The following is a 21,151-nucleotide window of genomic DNA, read 5'->3' as shown; positions in this document are numbered from 1 at the left end:
AAGTGGTTGCATCAAGCTGCCACAAGCAAACCCATCATCATTGCATTGAGCTAAGAGCAATGAGCTGAGCTGTTACACTGTACCCCTAACAGGGGTGCAGACACAGAGGTATGGTCCACAGGCATGGACAAAGCTAATATGAACAGCAGCGCACCTTTCTTTTTATGAGGAAGTATCTGCACCGGAGCCCCAGCAGTGGGTTTTGGGTGTGCTATAAAAATAAAAAGGTTTTTTGGGGGAGGGGGAATATTCTTTGTCCGTTTTTTCACTGTTTGCCCACTGTTTTAATATGGAGTGGAGAAAAACAGAGAGATTTGTAAGAAAGAAAGATCATTGCTCACCCTCAGAGATGTTCACTTTGAAGGGGCTCTTGGGTATTGGCTGCCCAGCAAAGCTCACATGGATAGTGTGCGGCCCCTCCTGCACAGGTTTATAGGTGCAACGGAAGATGTTATCACCCTTGTTTTCTAGAAGAACTTCCACAGTGTTGTTTTTATTCTGAGGGTCAACAATGACCACACTAACATTTCCAGCCCCAGCACCTGGAATGAGTTAGAATTGTGAGTGTTCCTTCTTAATGACAAAAAACACAGCTTTCACTTTCTACTAACCTGCTGTATAGATGTCAAAATAAGTTGGCTTATGGGCCACGTTGCCCACTGGCTCCAAACCTTGACCTCGAGCCTGAACTTTGCTGGGATCACCCAGAGCTTTCGCCACGTTCACCAAGAAAGGGCTCTTATCAATGTCCTGCCCAGCGAAGAGTACCTTCACCTGAGATATATAACACTAAATGAACAAAACCATCAACATGAAAGCAAACTGGTTTATATCCAAATAAAAAAGTCACTGTGAAATCAACATTGTTCTTGTACTGAGTACCTTGTGGAGGCCCTCGACTTTGGGCACATAGGTGACAGAGAATGTCCTTTTCTTATCATTGATGGCGACTACTTTAGCCTAACAAAATATGTAAAATATGTATTCAAGTAAAAAAAAAAATACAAAAAATGTCATTTATGGTTTGTTACACATTGTTGCACATTTATTGAATGTTCCAGAATCACATCTGTTATACCTCACCTCCTCAGTGTGACCCTCTGGGTCTTCTACATATACAATCACTTCACCAAGTCCTGCATCCAGTGTTTCCACTGTAAATACAGCCATCTTCAAAACCATGTTGCCCTGGGTCTCAACACCTTTGTTCAAGAAAACAGACAAACTAACAATTTTCAACAATATACTTGTAGCATCCAAACTGAGAAGATGGTAGTAAAAGTCTTTTAAGGGCAATTACATGGATGAAGAATACAGTGCCTTTCAGGATGTAAATATTGCTTTGTTTCTTGAAAGTCAGATGTATCCATAATAGGGTTGTCAATCAATTAAAAATTTTTAATCAAATTAATTACATTGGTATGCTGATTACTTAATCAAATTAATCAACATACTGTATGTCAGTGTTTGCCAAAATAGACCCAGAAAAAGAAGAAATCAATATATAATAACCAAAATCATTATATATATATAGAATAAATATAATAATAAAGATAGTTCAAAGACATTACATTATTGTGGCAGATGAGTAAAGCATTAATTAGACCAGGGGTCGGCAACCTATGGCACGCATGCCAGCATTGGCACGTGGAGGGGTAATCACTGGCACGCCAGCAACGGCGAGAGATGAGTGGACTATTTTATTTATATAAATTCTGCACCTGCATTCCAATCTAAATCTTGATGTAATCCTTCCTCAAGATCACGCAGCATGTTTTCATGAGCTGAAAGGGAGGCTAAACAAAAAGTTAAAATGTGACAAGACTGCAGTATACCCAACAGACTTGTGCGGTATGTGCAAACCATTCGCACATCACGAGGAGGCAGCGGTTCACTTTCGGTTAATCGAGCGAGTAAACGCGCTCGCTTTGCTTCAGTCAAGCTGTGCGGATGACAGCCTGCATTCCGATTTTCATTTGTTTCTTTTTGCTTTCAGAACAACACGTGATGTAATAAGGAAATCACCACTATTAATTCTTGAGATTTCCAACCCAGCATACAGGTACACCCTCCTTAAACCATAGTAACTCTCAAAATTACATTAAATGATTAAAAGAGAAAACATAAACCCACATCATGGAGTTCAAAAATCGGAGTCTATTCAAAATATAAATTAAACCTGGAAATAATGTTTTAGGATTTTGCAGGTGCGATTCACCGAAAAGGGCTAAATAGTTGATCGGCTTGTGATGCGTGAATGGCTTGTACACACAGCACAGTCTCGTCACACTTTAATAATGTTTAGCCTCTCATTCAGCTGATGAAAATACACTGCGTGATCATGAGGAAGGATTACATCAAGATGTAGATTGGAATGCAGGTGCGAAAAACTTATATAAATAAAATAGCCTGCTCCACTCTCGCTGTTGCTTGTGTGCTAGTAATTTTAAGATTCCACACAATTTTGTGAATCAGTTAAGTAATCAAATAAGCAAATCTGTGACATTAACTGTGTTAACTCATTTTCTGCAAAAGGACAGGTTCCCTTATGAATCAGTACACTTTTTCTAAACAACCTAATTGAAACCTTTCTGCAATAACGGCAATTCTAAAATTGGCTATGGTGTTTAAGCCTGTACTTTTAGGCACGAAGCTGTCCAGTATAAAAGTGGGCACGCAAACACCATTCCTCAGAATTTTCTTCCTTCAAGACAGCGATTCATCTCTCGTCTAGAAGCCCTCTACTACTTCACCGTCGACATATACGAGTCAGTGGGCGGGATCTTCACAGCAACGAGAAGACTCTCCACTCCCCTGGAGTGTTCTGGTGAACATTTACTCCGCCTCGCCGCTTGACGCTTCACTGGTGAATGGGTGTATATATATATATATATATATATATATATATATATATATATATATATATATATATATATTATACATACACCGATCAGCCACAACATTAAAACCACCTGCCTAATATTGTGTAGGTCCTCCTCATGGACAGAGGAATGCTATTCGTAGAATAGCATTCTGAGATGCTATTCTTCTCACCACAATTGTACAGAGCGGTTATCTGAGTTACCGTAGACTTTGTCAGTTCGAACCAGTCTGGGCCTCGTTTCCCAATAACAATTGATCTTAGCGGTTAAGAGCGTTTTCTACGAGTAATTTTACGAACGTTCGTTATTTTTTACGTGCGTTTCCCAAAACTACACTTAACATGAACGTGCGAAGGCGCGCTTTAAGTGCTACTTAAGAGAGCACACGTCCATAAACGTGAAGTGCTGAAATGTGACCGTATAGTGCTGCTCGTCATTGCAACTTCATTATATTTGTGCGTAACTTTAAAAACATTTGTAATTTAGCTCACTGGAAATATAAAAAAAAAAAATCTTAAATGTACAACTTAATTCACCACATAATTGCATTTTGTTTTGCAATTGTTTTATGCAGAACGATACATTTCTTTTACACAATCTCTGCTTCGTTCATCAGATGTACATTTTAATATTTAGTTTTCAAAATTTATCTGTGGGTCAAGATTAAAGCTTACAGGAGAACAGCAGTTACCGAAATACTCAAACCAGCCTGTTTGGCACCAACAATCATCCATGCCATTATCTAATCAGCCAATCATGTGACAGCAGTGCATACACAATCACTTCACCTGTGGAAGAGGCAGTAACGGCACATCTCTGCCCAGCGAGTAGCAGGGTGTGGAAATCACGCCCCGTTCATCCTTTCAAGCCGTGTCGACTGACGTCCGCACTGGCTAGAAAAGCATACTCAGTGGCAGGCCAAGCTGGTTAAGCACTCCACAGGATGGTGGTGCTCCAAGTTTTCCAAGCTAAGCTCCTCAAGCAAATGAACAAGCAATGCTAAGATCCAAAGGCATTCAAAGAGCTCCACACCGCTATGGACTTAGCGCTGTGAGCCACGAAAGTCACTGCACAGGCCATTGGCAAGTCAATGAGCAACCTGGTGGTTTTGGATCATCACATCTGGCTGACCATCAAGGAAATGCGTGACATGGAAAAAGCCGCTCTATTTGATGCTCCAGTGTCTCCAGCCAGCCTTTTTAGCAACCCTGTGGATAGATTTGCTGAGCGCTACCTCACGACTCAGCAACACTCACAGGCTATGAGATATTTTATGCCAAAACGGAGCAGTACTTCATCACAACCGGCTCGCTCCCATTCTGTCTCGGGTTAGTGCCCGGCTAAAAACCCACGCCTGCTGCCTCAGTGCCGAGGGGGAAAAAAACGCCCGCGCAGCAAAAGCACTCCTGACACACAATGCTATCCCCCTCTTCCCCATTGCTGTTTGTCGGGAAAGGAATATTGTTGTTCAAAATGTTGTTCAATATGTTGTTTCTGTGTCTCACATTCAATCACATGCAATAAAGAATGCAAAAAAGAGTACAGTGCTAGTTGCACATGCACGAGACGCAATAAAGAGCTTTCCCACTTCAAAGCCCACACATTATGCACAACCAATGGTGAGTGGTGCATTATATCGTACAATGAACAAACCAAATTACCCTCTATCCCATTACGCGTACGCATGGCGAGCCCTTTCGGGCATTTCCGACAGAGTGCTAAAAACGATCTAATATGGTTATATGATCCAATTTGCATGTCGGCCGCCCCGTTTCAATGGTGTTCTGTCTTCCACGGTTCCATCCGAAGACGCGCCGGTGTTAGAGCCAAAATACACAATCTTCTCGCAAAGAATGCGATAGAGGTTGTTTCAGATTAATTAATAAGCCTGCTGTCCTGCTGCGCGAATGCGTGGCGAGTTCTCACGGGTGTGTCAGAACTGGGTGTTTAAAACGATCGAGCAGGGTCATACGATTCAGTTTGTATGCCGGCCACCTTGCTTCACCGGCGCTTTGCAATCTGTGGTCCGACCAATATGTGCTGATGTTGTGCGCAGAGATTCACAAAAACAAAACAAAAACACGATAGTGTCTGCCCCAGACTGCGACACATACAGCGGGATTTACAGCCGTTGTTTCCTCGTTCTAGAGAAGGAAGGCAGACTTCGGCCCATTCTAGTTCTGAGACGCTTGAATCGGGCGCTTGCAACGCACCCATTCAAAATGTTAACTCAGAAACAGATATTATCACACATCTGTCCTCAGGACTGGTTTGCGTCAATAGATCTGAAGGATGCGTACTTCATGTACCAATTGTACTGCGTTACAGGCGGCTTTTTAGATTCGCGTTCGAGGGAACTGCGTATCAATTTAAAGTGCTTCATTTCAGTCTGTCTCTGGCTCCCCGTGCGTTCACGGAATGTATCGATGCAGCGCTTGCCCCACTGAAAATGAACGGAGTGCGTGTTTTGAATCACCTCAGAGACTGGTTCTTACTAGCCAATCAGAGGCACTATTGAGCGAACAATGAGGCTTTCTGCTTTTCCATATGGAAAATCTGTAATGTCAACTGGGCGAAATGCACACTTTTCCCCAGACAGTAAATCTCCTTTTTAGGAGTTTGTCTGGACTCCGTGAGCATGCGTGTGCACCTCATGAACGAGCACGCACAGACCATTCTTCGGTGTCTGTCTCAGTTCAAACTGGATAAACATTACCACTGAAGTCATTTCAGAGAATGCTGGGTTTTATGGCAGCAGCATCTGCTGTCATACTGTTAGGTCTGTTACACATGAGACCTCTGCAGTACTGACTCAAGCGATGTTCCACATTGCGCCTGGAGCCTCAGCGCATGCTGACTGGCTGCTCTAGCACCATGGACAGCGTCGGCCTTCTACCAATAGGGTGTTATGCTGGGTCAAATTTTCAGAAGGAAAGTGCTGACCACAGATGCATCCAACACAGTTTGGGGCATGGTGTGTGATGGATGCCCGACTTTTGACACCCGGACAGGTGCGAAACGGGTGTGGCATGTCAACTGCTTAGAGCTACTGGCTGTCTTTCTAGCTTTGAGAGCTTTTCATTCCAACATAGTGAATCACCACATTCTGATTCATTCGGACAACACAACAGTAGTGGTGTATATAAGTCGCCAGCACGCAGCAGGCATACTCATATCGATCGCCATCCCGCGGGACTGCGCCGTCATGTTTCTTCTCTGGAAGGTTATGTCAGTACACATCGGCACAGCCCTTGACCAGGAAAATAAAAAAATGGCACTCCATGTCAAAAAGGTTGCTGACCCCTGGATTAGACTATACAAAAATTATAATAGTCAATAGGCCTATATTACTTGTTTTTATTTCTATTTCTATCATTTCTATATTACTTGTTTTATTTCTGTTGATCTGTACAAGAAATATAGGGCTTTTGCAGGATGCATTATTGCGTTCCTTTGCTGTTTTTTATGTTCACCCTGCAGACAGAACTTTATGCAGCGTCTCACTGTGGTTGCATTGTGTTTTATTGGTTTTCAGTGTCTCTAGCCATGAGTGCCTTTTTTAGGCATCTGTGTGAAGTTAAATGCAGTTTGAATCTTTGAAGACCCCTGCATACTGTTGTGCTCTGTCCATCAGTATTAGTACAGTTGTTTGTTGCCTGTACAGATGCACATTGCCTGTACAGCTGGACTGCGACCCGCAAAAACATAGTGGTGGTACTTCAAGCTTGAGTTACTCCATTGGTAGGAAAAGCCCTCATTATGGAATTTACTTATGATCAAGAGGCATGATTAATTGTGTATTTTTTTTAAGTGTTATTTTTTTATATATCATTACTTGCACTGTATTACAACGTTAAATTGACAGCCTTAATCCATACAAAGCAAAATGGCTTTTCTCTTCAATTTTCAAAATGGCTGAAAAACAGACTTGCGTGAAGCTCATAAATGCTTTATTAGGTTTTGTCTTGAGAAAACAGTTCTTATAAGGTCTGGAATCTAAGCCTTGCTGTTATTCATTTACCTGGTCCATAGGCCTTGGCCTTTGTGGGGTTCAGCTGTTTTGGCTTGAGAGGTGCTCCGGGTTTCAGTTTAGCTTTAGGAAACTGAGAGAGGTACGTCATCACTGAATGCTCATCTACATCTGGATCCACGATTTCCTCTGGGGCTATCACCTGAAGAAAAAAAAACATTATACTATATATTAAAAAATGTGATGTGTCTACAATGAGGAACACAGTTAGTGGTGCTTGCTAAGCCAGTACTAATACTTAGTGATTAAACAAGTCCTAAGTTTCAAATTTTGGGACGGACTGTCTGTGCTGTTTTTCAGTTGAGCTATGTTGTAAACATGGGCTAGACAGACATCTTTGACCGTTGCCCCATTGTGTCGCATTATTGTTTTTTTTTCAACATCCCATGCAGGAGTGCCATATTTTTAGATGTCATGTCAATTTAAAAAGAACTTCAACTGCTGTAAAGTTAGATGTTTTAAGACATAAATTATGTAATACAGTAAAGAGGAATGCACATTTTATTAACTCTATCCCCAAGCCCTAAACCTGAAACGGAAAATGCAACATTTAAATTGTGCTCGTTACTGATTGTGTGAAAATAATTACTTCCTGGTTTCAACACAGGACGAGAACACAGGTCACAAGAAAAGGTAAACACAACTGAACTAATGCAAAAATGTCTGATGGGAGACATTTGTCAGTAACATGGCAGAATGGGGTCGATGTCAGGGTACTGGAATATTCAGTAACAGCATGTCAACTCCCCGTGTAATCATGATGAAACTGCATAGTAATGCACTAAAAACACTCAGAACATGTTAGCAACCACATACTGTAGCAATATCCTGGCAACCACCCACAGCACCTAAACATTCTAATGGCAACTTCTACATGAGCAAGTACTACTCATATTTTCTTCAGAACATGTAAATCTATTTATGTCTACATGTCCAAAAGGCGATTCATGTGAACAGCAGTTATGATTAGAAAGAACAGAGAAAGTGACAATATATTGTTGCCACACAATATTATTATTTATCATATATAAAACACTTTATTGTCACATGCAGGCACCTCACGTTCTGATATGGCTTTCGCCTTTTTCCGAACACATCTCTCCACTATTTTTATAAATAAAAGTGGTGAGAACAGCAAAAATATAGATTTAAAACAGATCTATCTATGTGTCAGAACCAGGAGGAGTTTACAATGAGATAAACATCAAGCCACACCCTGAACTTCCAGCTACACCATTTTGTTTTTACCATTACGCTTGTTCCACAATCACAGTTTGGTGGCAATCTCTTTAGATACTATTTTGGCTCTCAACAGGCCAAGGACAGGATTTACCAAGAGCCAGACCCCTCCCCCCTCCCCTCAACAGTCAGGAGGGAATTCGGCCCCAAGAATTTATGACACACACGCTACACCATCCATGGAATCTCACACTTATCCCACGAAGATAATGGAGTAGGCACCACTGTGTGTCAGTGCAGAAACCACTGTGACATTTGACACTAACCCACACCCAGACACAAACTTCCCCATGACTGACGTAGGGGATAAAACTGGATGAAGAAGTGGATGTTCACCTGTGGCACACCGAGCCAATCATCAGCCTGCTGCATGGCCTCACGCGCATTGTCAACGGGCTGGTTGGGGTCCCAAGTTTGCCAATCAGGGCACAGACCTGCAAGAAGAGGGAAAATGATATGAGCAAATAATACTTTAATAAGGTGTTAGGCCACATGCACACTCTTCACAAGAAACTCTAGTACTGAAACGATAATGACCTCATTTAAGGAATTAACTGGTATTTCAGGCCTTTCATAAACCTGGTATTTTGTTTTAAAATTGTTTGCAAAAAGTGTTTGAAGAGACTTACAATGTAACATAAATATATAATGATAACAGACACAGTGTATGTCCTCATTATTGCTGCTATTTGTCAAAAGCCAGCAGCACCTTGTATGGCCATGACTGTTTCCTGGGGACTGTTTCATGTCAGCTACACATAAGTAAACACTTTAGTTCAATACCCTTCTCCTTAGTTTGTGTCTATGTGAGCAAAGAGTGAAAGTAGGTCATGATGATCCACAGTACATACTGTAAATGAAGCCCTCATTCTGTATTAAATCATTTAACCTCGTGTGATCCAGCGTCCACATGTGTGGACATTGTATTTTGGCTTTGCTATATGCAACGCATAATTTAAATGAATTTAAACCGACTGAATACTGTTCACAACACTCTAGACTGTCATTTAAGGGTTAAACTTTTAACATACCGAGTCACGTGACACAGCGTGGCCTCATTTTCCGTGAAGTGCTTCTACGGGCGGAGCGCCAAAAAAAGTGTCTCTGGTAAGAAACCTTTTTACGTTTTTTCATTGAAACCTGTTTTGATGTAAAGAATAGCATCTCTAGTTTTGTTTGATATGCCGCTTTAAAAAATGTATTCAAAAATCTTCCACCACCCCGCTGATAAACATGATGTCCACAGACATGGATTTTGGGACATTATTCCTTCAAAAGTAAAAAACAAAAAAACATGTTACTTATTTTGAATAATTTTCAACATTAACACATCTGTGGTCATTTCACTTCATTTTAATATAAATTTTGTTATTTTTTATTTTGTTATCATTGTACAATACAGTTCTATTCATTAACATTAGTAAATGCATTCCTATTTATTTTCTGTGCATTTTCACATTGAGAATCAATGTATTCATGCAAAAGCTGAAAAATTTTGCTTTCAGAGGCTTTATATGGAGTTATAAAAAAAACAAGGTGCATTTCAAACTGTTCAGGGATCAGTGACAGCACACTGGAGGTTAAGTCATTCACTACACAGGGAGCAAAGGAACATCATATAGCTTTCTATGCATCTAAGTGCATTAACTCCTAAAATCCGACCGAAAGTTCAGTTTCAGTCTGCAGATGATGTTTGGACCACTCAACATGTTTGGCAGATATGGGTGATATTCAGTGATAATCAGTACATACAGTCAGAAATTATAATGCTAAGTTTTATTTTAATAATGTTGGCAGTGATTGGATGATGCTGGCCATTACTTTGAATCAGAATTAATTATTCAGCTTTATAGAAAATCAGCAGTAATGTCTATAACGTAACAAAAACATGAATAACCAACACTCCTGGACACATAAATAAACTATGTGATGACAAAAAAAACTGACTTTCTATAGCTTGGTATTGTTTACAGTTTCACAACTTAGTCCCACTGTCCACATACGTGGACATAATTTTTTAGAAAAACTATTTTCTCTAGAAAAAAAAAAAATGTGCTTGTTTATTAGGTGCTACTTATCAAAAAGGGAAATGGAAAATGCACACAGCAGTCACATGAAATACTTCATGCCCCACCACCATAAAAAAAAAAGAAAGAAAAAAAAAAGAATGTGTATTGTTACCATAAGAACACTTTTCCAGCTAATGACAACACAACAATAATAAGAGTTTATAAAGGGGTTTATAAATGACTAATAAGTCATTTACAAATGCATTATAAATCATGAAACATTCATCAAATACTTGCCGAACAGTGAGCATTTTACTTGTATGTTATAAATGCTTAATAAATACACTTGTTCATACTTATATAAATTAAAAACATAAATTGCCAGAATTCATTATTTATGTCACAAAGTAGACAAATATACTTACAAATGTTGAATAAGTGTTATTAAAGATTTATAACACCTGAGGTAACATGGCTCATTATTTGGCAGGTATTGCATGACAGTGACCTTTACATGCTGTTATAGCCACATTTTGATGATTTATAATGTATTTGTGAATTAATAACTAGTCAATAATGCACCCCTTTATCCCAACATTAATGTAAAGTGTTACCATGTTTTCTTCATGGATTGAGCTATTCAAACCTTTAGATACAAATGTATTCACACTTTTGCCCGACTGTATATACAAATTTATTATTTTACTATTTATTATATAATTTATTATACTTTATTACATAATTTATATCCTTGCTTTTTCATTTTACTGAATTATCAATCATACATTGAAAATTTGTTGTGATATTTTGACTGAAACTCAAAATTAATTATTTTGCATTACTACTCTGTCAATATACTGTATATTATATTATAAAATATATAATTAATAAATAAAAGTTAATAAATATGGCTGAAGGATTAAATTTAGCCTGAAATTACTTAGTAGTGATAAACCAGAGTTAGTGGGTCTAGCTTGAAAGTTTTAGGAATTAATATAGAGGGGGAAAAAAGGTTTATGATATATTTTAAAATTGACTTTGTTATGCATCCCTAACCAAGCACAACTACCCAAAGTCAGACAAAAACCAAGCAAACAGCTCCATCTCATTATGTCAGCATGTGTATTTACCAGGGGAACAATTGTCCACCAGGGCACCCAGGGCCTTGCCATCCCTCCAGTCCTTGTTGAAGTTGTTAATAGGCAGCTGAGGAACCTTGTTCTGGATCCAGCCCAGCAGTCTTTGCTTGGGAGTGAGTTTCTTAACCTCTTCTTCATCCTCATCATCCCACATGGGCATGGAGATGGAATAATGCAGAATGAGTGTCCAGATGAGACCCAGAATCAGCTTCAGGTTTCCATCTACAATGGCTTTGCTGTCTGCACAGGACAAAGACAATCATAGAAGCGTTGATTTAGCAAAAGGTTTTTAATGAACTTATATGGCTATTGCAAATAACATTAATCAATTTCATTATTGCAACTCTTCGAATTAATGCTTGGTTTAACTAACCCACCATTCAGAGATGGCAAAGATTAAAAAACTGGGGTGTCAACATAAATTTAGCAGATTGCATTTACAAAAACAGTTCTGTGGCTAAACTATGGCATTTTAATATACCATTGTACTCAAAGATTACTTTTGATACACCACAGTATTTATACACTCCAGGGTACTTCAAAGTACTTTTTTTGTTATCTGTCAGCCAGCCACAAAATGTAATGGAGATTCCTTACAAGAGCATGACAATGAGATTAGATGGACACAAATGTTTCATTGTTCCTTCAAATTTAAAGCTACATTTTGGCCACAAATTAAAATGGTGGGATTAAATGGGTTGAAATACTACAGAAAAAAACGTTTAGAAATAAACCATTTGTAGACCAGTAGAGAGATATAATTTAATGACTGAAACACTCTTAAGCCCCATTTTGCTTTAACATCATCAACACTGACAGCCAGACGCATATCTGTTTAAGAGCCAATACTCCCCTGAACACCATCACACTCTAGTGCTTCACACAGAGCACTGTTAAACATCTATTAAAGCAGTTCTAAACATAACCACTAAAATACTAAACTATAACACCCAATTCAGTGCTGTTGCTGCTTGTCAGAAGTTAATATTTCTATGCATTTAAGATGGCCAGAAGTCTATTTACTAGGTATTCACGCTCAACTAATTACATCACATCCATTAGTCACTAATAAACTGCAAACTATTCAAAAGCCATATATAATATTATTGATATATACAGTATATATATATATATATATATATATATATATATATATATATATATATATATATATATATATATATATATAAAAGAATGTTTTTGAGTAAAATTATTTTTTGTCAGTACTTTATTCTACAAGTTCATATTCATTTTTAAACAACACAATACTAATGTTTTAACTTAGGAACTTGTGTGTCTTGGCATGCTCTCTACCCGTCATTCACATTGCTGTTGGGTGACTTTATGCCACTCCTGGCGCAAAGCCTTGCTGAAGCACCCTCAGATCATCACGATCCTCCACCAAATTTCACAGTGGGTGCGAGACACTGTGGTTTGAAGGCCTCTCCAGGACTCTGTCTAACCATTAGACAACCAGGTGGAGGATCGGTGATGATCTGGTGGTGTTTGATCTGACCAATATAATGACTGATTCATATTAAACATTAAATATAAATTAAATTATATATAATAATCAGGGCTGCCAATTTAATGTGGTCATTTAGTGCAATTAATTATATAAATAATAACATGTACAAATTTAAAATAATAAAATTAAAAAAAAAAAAAAAAAAACAATTAATCATGCCCCCAGACCCTTATGTAAATTCTGTAATAAAATGTGTTTTTTCCTACCATAGGCTTGATCTCTAAGCTTGATATGCATGTGTTTTTACGAGCCGTGTCAGTAGGGGGCAGTCAGCCCGCCTCAACAATGAATGAGAACCAGTCACACATAATACACTCTTGACAGCTGTACGAAGCACAATGCAGGGGCGTCGAGACACGTTTCAACTACTTTAACTTGACACAGCCTCCTCCAAAAAACTTGTCTCAAAAAAGAAACTCTTTGGCTGAACCTGATTCAATCGTGTACAGTGGTTCCACGTGTTCGGAATTAGTTTTCTTAACTTAAAATTACTATGTAATCTTAACACAAACACTTCGTGTATAGAATTGGGTAACTGAATTGGGTAAAGCCAACATAATTAGTCAAAGTAACTCTACAATTTATCTTAGCAGCAGCAACTTACTGTAGCAAAAGTTTGCTAACCCACTACATAGCTAATGTTATTTACATTACTTGCTGTGTTGTTGTTCGCTCTAATTGTCTAATGGTATTTTCCACACAATGTTTGCACAGGGTTTTATAGCCACGAAGATTTATCTTCGGTCACTGTGGTTTTGTATGTGTTACTGTAAGAATCTGGGGGGGTGGAGCTTCCAAAGGAGCACTGAAGGGAGGGGTGTGTTTGTTTTGGCAGTTAAGTTCGAATATTAACAATGTTTCTCAGGAATCGCTGAGTGCACCTTTAACTTGACCCTTCAATAAGCCCCACCTTAAAAGTGCTTCAGACCAATCCTGTCTTAGCAACTGTTGCCCTGCCGCCATTACTCTGACACGTGTTTGCTATTTTCCAATGAAAGCCTATGGGAGTGATGTGTGTTTGAGTACTTTTAAGCAGGATTTTATCAAAATAATAAAAAAAAAATGTAAAGCGTGTTGTTGCCAGGTCAACTGTAACAGTGACATGAGTTACCCAGAGAGGATACTCGCAGTGTTTTTCTTTCTTTCTTTTTTTAATAATCTTTAAATAAATCTGGAGAAGAGCATGTTCTGGATTAAACTGTCAGCCCTTCCCAAATGAGCATAACATCTGCAACAACACCTACATTTGCTCCAACGTAAATTAAAGCTAATAAATGAAGTTAATTCATTTATGTACTGATTCAAGTCAGAGTAAAAGCGATAGTAAAACAGTTCACAGCATCAAAATGAGTGTGTAATGAGACGTTATAAACAGCTCTGTTCACTTACGCTAATGTTATTAGATGTGTACTCGCTATTAACTGAACTTTTTCTCTTTTCAAATCGTTTGCCTTGATTCTGATTCAGTCTCCACAGTTTTTAATCAAATTACTGAGTAATTTAACCATTTCTTTCACAAAAAACTTCAGATAAATATGCATTACAATATCACTCTTCATACCAGCCCACGAACAAATATTATCCATTCCGTTTATGAGAATATTTTGCCAAAAACCATGTCGTTCATGGCAATCTCCCATTCATTCCAAATATTCATTCTGCAGAACTTGTCAGAGAGCGAGCAACCATAACTAAGGGGGACGGAGCTTAACGAAGGGTCAATTATGTTCACTTGGTTAAATGCATTTTTGAGTAATATAAACAAGGGAGGATTCAGTAAACCTAACAATAGAGAAAGGTCATTTGACAGAGCGCAAGAACGTGTCACAGATTGCCGAACTCAGTTGCAAAATGTCAAGTGTAGGCTTACGTTAAGTGATTTGGAAATATGGGAAATTATCTGAATTATTGTATTTAATATATTATAATAAATAAATAATTATATTCCATTTATTAATTATTATGTATATTTATTATAGGCCCTACATATTTTACTTATAATGATTTGAATTATTATGTTTTATTTATATTTCATTATTTTATTTTAGTCCTTTTTAGAAAATAATGATATTTGCAAAAAGTTTGATTTATAATGTATAATCAAGTCATGAAATTAATTTGAAAAAGCCCTAATAATAATAATATTTTAACCTTGACTTAAACCAATTAATCTAGATAGTAGGGTACAAGGAGGCTCCCTGGGGTAAAAGGCACATTTCATTTGATTTTCTCCCAAAATACTAAACAGCAACAAAAACTACCGCAGGTCTTTCCTAAACACCTGTGTGTCACTATGCACTGCAAAATATTTCTGTTTCATGAAATTATTTTGTGCAATGTCTAAAGTTTGATTTTGAGGTCATTTGATCTATTATTTAATACTTTTTTAAATATTGCTAATTTATGTAGCTAATGTGAATCCCTGAAATTATCACATTTATTTTTAGACAAAATACTTATCATTTTCAGTTTTGTTCAAGGTGATTAAATCAAAAGTGTTTCAATAATTGTCCAATAAGTGAAAGGATAGTATTTGGGGTAAAAAGCTCCCCTGTTGCAGGGGCTAAAGGCTGCTATTAAACACACTGTTTTTCTTAAGTGGGGGGAATAGATTTGTTGTGAAAAATGTTCAAAGTGGGCTCACGCTGACTGATCCAATCACAATGTAGATTCATTTGTTTATAGAATAATTGAGATGTTATGAAATGCCAAAAGTGTTTAAAATGAACAGGAAATGGTGCACCCTTTTCTGAAGTAGTTATTTTGAATAAGCATTATCTTAATTTGATACATAAAAAAGCATGTTGCTGTCTCAAATGTATTTGCCTAAGTTGAAATATGTTGTTCTATAATTATAGTCCCTATATTTACACAATATTACCTTTATTTACCCCACGTAAAAAAAAAAAGAAATTTCCATTCTGATTTAATTTCAAACTAATTATATTGTTCCATCAATAATCAATAAAAAAGTCATGTTTGTTTGTTTTTTCAATCTTGATATAGGCTGCTTTAAAAAGCACATTTTCCATAAGGTGTGCATTTAGCCCCGTTGTACCCATGTAAAGCACTTTTTATTTTACCAGATAAAAGATTTTACCTATTTTACACTGTATCTGGATCAATGTTTAATGATATTTGTAAAAAGGTATTCCATATTTTAAGCTCTTTTTAATGTTATATTGTCTGTTGATGTTATTAATGAAAGCTATAGTGTCTCCAAAATTGGTAACTCTTACATATGACCTGCTCCATCATTTTGAGTCCCTTTGTCCCAGAAACACATTTTAAGATTTATGTACTAAAGTAAAAAGAGAAGCATTTAAATGAATAAATATCAGGCCACATTTCAATAATTACATCTCGACACAAGCTCGACAATGGTTTGGAGTAGAAACCGAATAATTGGATCATTAGAAAGACTTTCCTTCTTCCAATATTTCATATACAGTGATTGCATTAATTAGTACAGAGAGATGATATCTGCAAGTACAATTATGAGTCTTTATTTATTTATTTCTTTATTTTTACTTAAAACGTTATTGTAAGATTCAAGATCATTCCTGTTTAACCAGTTCAATCCGATCTTACCTATAGACACGAGTTTGATGCGTTCTCTGTCCAGAAACTCCAGCGCCACCGACACATTCTCCAGTTTCATCTGTCGGAAGTTTGGTTTGACGTGATGTTTTCTGTACATTTTCTTCTGACTGAGGACCTCCAGAAGGCCGATGAGTTTAAGGCCATCGCTCAAGTCTTTCTGGAGGTCAGTGAGGCTCTTATTGATGCATTTGAGATGTTCATTGCACCATCTGGTGAAGGTGTTCTGCTGGATCTTCTTCCACGGCGCGTCTTCGGCGAGGTCTTTCTCTGTAGCTGGCATCTCCTCCTCTTCTTCCCCGAGGTCTGTGCCCTGGTAGTATTGGGTCGGCTGATCGTCGAAATGATTGCTCATGATGGACGTTTGCTTTTATACTTCTGATGCGGTAAATTCACAGCTCGTTACTTTGGCGGGAGAGTGTGAGAGGCGAGCGCACTGTTAAACAGATCAAAACCTGGATGAAGTTTAGGAAAAAAAAAAAAAAAAAAAAAAAAGAAACAGACAGACTTTCACAAACACTTGTGAAAAGGGATCTTCTGTCAGGGCGATGATAGATTATCTGATTTACAAGGCGGCCGGTCCCGTTTTTAATTTTCAGTATCCTGACAAAAGTAGTCGCTCCTTCTTAATGGACACTTTGAGTCTGAAGAATATCACTTTATGAAAAATGAACGAAGTTACTTCGGTGATCAACAGTTTGCTTTAGTGGAAAGTGCTGTTTGAAATGAGGAGACGGTAAAAAAAAGAAAGGGTTTAAATGCACCCAGGACCCCCTGGATTACATCACACTGATGTCATGCTGTATACATGAATATGACGAAGCGTTTTCTAATCCTGAAGGACAGCGATGACGGATCGGATTGGTCGAAATGGATGAGGCAGTCTGTGATTGGCCAGTTGAGACACGCTTATTTTTGGACTATCAGAGTAAATGGGAGGGTGTCCTGTCATGTGTAAACGGTGCGCTCATCAGCCCAGCATGACAAAGTCACAGCAAAAATAGACGGTGACTCCGACTTGACTTGGTTTACGGTGTAACTCATGTACATATATTACATGTTATTACAGTTAATCACAAATAAGAAGAACTAGGTACAAACATGTTTACAAACATGTTTAAAGCGGAAGTGCGCAAGTTTTGCGCATGAGGTGATAAGGACATACTCAATAATATTATACCCTTTCCCAAACCCCTTATCTAAACTTAACCAATCAGTAGAGTGTGCAAACATGATAGGAAACAAGTAACTGTCACATATTAGATAAAAACGATGTCCAGCGACGTCACTGGCTGTTGTGAAAGTCTTACGAATTCATACAAATCAGCCAAATTTAGAAAAATCGTATGAATCCTTACGATTTCGCCATGAGCGTGTGTAGCTCAAACAATGAACTTAAAAATATGTTTTAAGATTACAGACAGCTTAATTTGGCTGACAACTGGTTTCCTGATATTTTTATGAATACATTTGGAATCTTTTGTATCTTGTTCAGTTCTATTGGTAAAAGTAACGCAAAGTCTGATTTACTTACTCTAAATCCTTTCTGACTTGTATGTTTTATCGCTAGAAGTCCCTGTTCTCTGACTAATGTCACTGTGACACAGTGTAAGTGATTATAAATGTATTGAGTTGCAGTAGTAGTTGGCACAGTTTGTGTTCACCCCTGTGTATTTTGGGATGTCCTCTCTGTGCAGAGCAATGAGCAAAGTGACTCAGCACAGCAGATTTGGGCGCTGATGATCGTGTGTGATCCAGATTTACTGACACACCAATGTGCTTCATCTGCGCTTCACATGGACATGAAGTTGAAACATGGGGTTTTGTAACCCAAAATTCCAAAAATTTTACAGTTACCTATTAAAGACCACAATTCTGATTCAACTTCATCACAATCTGTGAATATCCAGGTTTAGGATTAGAGATGCATTAATTTCTTAGATACCATAATCCCTTTACACAGACAACAACAGCAGCAGTAAATAACACACTTCATAAATCACATACAGGCATCCAAAAATCTCAACCTACAGATAGCAGACATCCTGTCAACTTTCTGCCTAATTAATTACCCTTTGCTCTTTTTAACCATTCCATTCACACTGCAATAATTAGATGCTGTGCATTCTCCCTTTAATTGGTTTACAGTGCTGCTCTGAATTTTGCAAAAATTGCACTAAATTGCAAATATGACCCTGCAAGGCATCCTACGTTCTCTGGCCTCTGGACATTTTGTTATTATTATTATTGCTTTTACTTAATGTTGTCAGTGACACATTCTGTCAGTAATGTGGGCAAATTTCCTCCCTAGTGTTGGCCGATATCGCTAGATTGTCTTTATAGTAGTGCAACAGTGCCGCCCAATTTTTCTGACTTTTACTTGGTTCAGCCAGTATTTTTCACAGAGTTTTCCATAGGGTTATTTTTATTTTTATTTTTTTTAATTATTATTATTATCATTAAAGAGTAAGACATTGACCAAACCAACCAGCTCCAAGGTGAATCACAACATTACAAACTTTGATTTGAAGCAAAAAAGTATTTGACAATCGGACAAAAACACAAAGGTACAAGACTGTGTACTTAAAGACTTTCAAGAGGGAATGAACCACAATCCCAATAAGCATTGCGAATAACATAATTGAATAACGATGTACTGTAAATATATATAAACTATATCAATAAACTGTTGATTTAAATTTGATGATTTTGAGTATAGAAACTTTAAATTTTATTGCAAAATATCCAGATAAATACTGTATAAATATATAAATAAGTAGTTTGAGAGTGAAAAGTGGATTGATTCGATAACATAATTCGCAGTGCACCGGGGAGGGGATGATGACTGCAGAGTTCTTTTGGTACAGCAGTTTCTTTGCTGAGAATTAGTGGGTCTTTTTCTATTACCAGGATATGTGTGGTGTAATAAACACAATAAAAAAAATAAAAAAAAAGATTTTTAAATAAAATTAACTGATGGCTTCAACAGCAGCAAATATTATTAATTTTCAACCTCAGCGCTCAAGGTAGGACTGCCTTTGAAGGTTTATAAGTTATTGTTAAAGAATAATTTGCCTATGATGAAAATGAATAAGATATTTATTTTACTTCCAGAACCAGACAGTAGCACTCTTTTTATTATTATTATTATTATATATATTTTTTTAATGTTTCATTGGTGTTGATATGATTCCAATCATAAAAGTGGTTCACCTGTGGGTCCTGATTTTTATTTTCCTCTTTCCTATATGTATTTAAACGTATACGTCTTGCCAGGACAGTATGCAAGTATCTTTTGTCCATATGTTTAATTTATACATATTTTTTGTCTTACACAAATTAATGCTGTACAAAGAGCTTATAAAATCTTTACATAGATTATATATAATTTCTATCACCAACATAGTAGGCTTTATAGGATTTAGGAGGCCTAAAGATATAGCAGGCTCAGCCATTTTACTTGATTTAGATTCTAGATTTATATCGGTAACACTTTAAAATAAGGTTACATCTGTTACATTAGGTAGCAACATTAATTAACATGAACTATAAATGAACAATATTTTTTACAGCATTTATTAATCTTTGTTAACATTAGTTAATGCACTATGAGCTAACATTAACTAACAATGAACAATTGTATTTTTATTAATTACCATTAAGTTAGGGATCGTGTACAGACAACCAGTTGTTATCACAAAAGTAATCCCCGACAGGGTGATCAGGACCCCAACATGAAAGCGGAGGACTCTAGTATCAGCCTGAAAGGGTTTATTTTGCAAAAACAACAGTCTGACTGTACATTATCCAGCTGATATCATGGCTACTAACCAAATAAATAAATACATGGACTTAAAATATTGATATACATTGAAATTGTGTAATTATGTGAGAAGTAATAAATCGCTTAACAGCTGAAATCCAACTCCGGGTTGCGTTGGAGTTCTGTTGGTGTTTAGTTTGTAATTAATGACTGTCTGGCTGCTCATTATGCATTTTATTACAAGACTACTTGCCAAATAAATAAATAAATGCACATGAAATATTGATTTGAGTTGAAATTATTTATTATCTTACTTGCAGAGATCACACAGTGATCCGAGAAGCAGGAAAGATTACTCACAATACCCAGATAAGTGGTCTGATACGTGGATGTGTAGTTGTTACTGAGCAATATCGGACCGCTATATGGTGCCATTGACCAGAATGATCAGAATGAAGTATTCTAGAGACCTGTGTAATAAAAAATATGAATAAATACTATAATATATATTGTCCATTGTTAGTTCATGATATCTAATGCATTTGCTAATGTTTACAAATGTGTTATAAAATGCTACCCATACTACTTAAAAACATTATCTAGGGTTAGGGTTGGATTTCCATATCTAAAGTCTTCTCAGGTCTGACCTCATGTACCATCTGACATGAATATTTGGCTTTAATTTGTGTATGATATTTGATGGCACTGCTGACTTCCAGGCATATAAATAGATCCATGTAGTAGAGTGTGCAATGTAATCCAGTCTTGCTCATGTTATTTCAAATCTTTAACACATTAGCGAATGTGATACCTAACTTTCTAACAATCTCATGTGTTTTCCTCATCACCCCAATGAATCTAAGAGAAAAGTAGTCACGTTTAAAATTTAAGTAACAAACCTTATTAAAAAAAAAAACAAAAAAAAACAAAAAAAACAAAACAAACAGTAGACAAGAACAAA

General features: G+C 37.1%; 1 protein-coding gene across 1 annotated transcript in view; it reads right to left on the bottom strand.

The window, feature by feature from the left end:
- flnca (filamin C, gamma a (actin binding protein 280)) overlaps positions 1-16,823 on the bottom strand; it is a 49,099-nt gene extending 32,276 nt beyond the window's left edge. The window contains exons 1-8 of the mRNA XM_051692092.1: positions 16,419-16,823; positions 11,291-11,539; positions 8,488-8,585; positions 6,904-7,054; positions 1,084-1,202; positions 883-960; positions 612-774; positions 342-542 (exon numbers count right to left, since the gene is read on the bottom strand). Of these exons, the coding sequence (XP_051548052.1) occupies positions 342-542; positions 612-774; positions 883-960; positions 1,084-1,202; positions 6,904-7,054; positions 8,488-8,585; positions 11,291-11,539; positions 16,419-16,782 (1,423 nt within the window). The 5' untranslated portion in view covers positions 16,783-16,823. The remainder of the gene's footprint in view (positions 1-341; positions 543-611; positions 775-882; positions 961-1,083; positions 1,203-6,903; positions 7,055-8,487; positions 8,586-11,290; positions 11,540-16,418) is intronic.
- Between the last annotated feature and the right edge of the window lie 4,328 nt (positions 16,824-21,151).

The sequence above is a fragment of the Myxocyprinus asiaticus genome, chromosome 48, assembly GCF_019703515.2.
Source record: "Myxocyprinus asiaticus isolate MX2 ecotype Aquarium Trade chromosome 48, UBuf_Myxa_2, whole genome shotgun sequence".
Classification (NCBI taxonomy): Eukaryota; Metazoa; Chordata; class Actinopteri; order Cypriniformes; family Catostomidae; genus Myxocyprinus; species Myxocyprinus asiaticus.
This window is presented reverse-complemented; position numbering and strand designations above follow the sequence as displayed.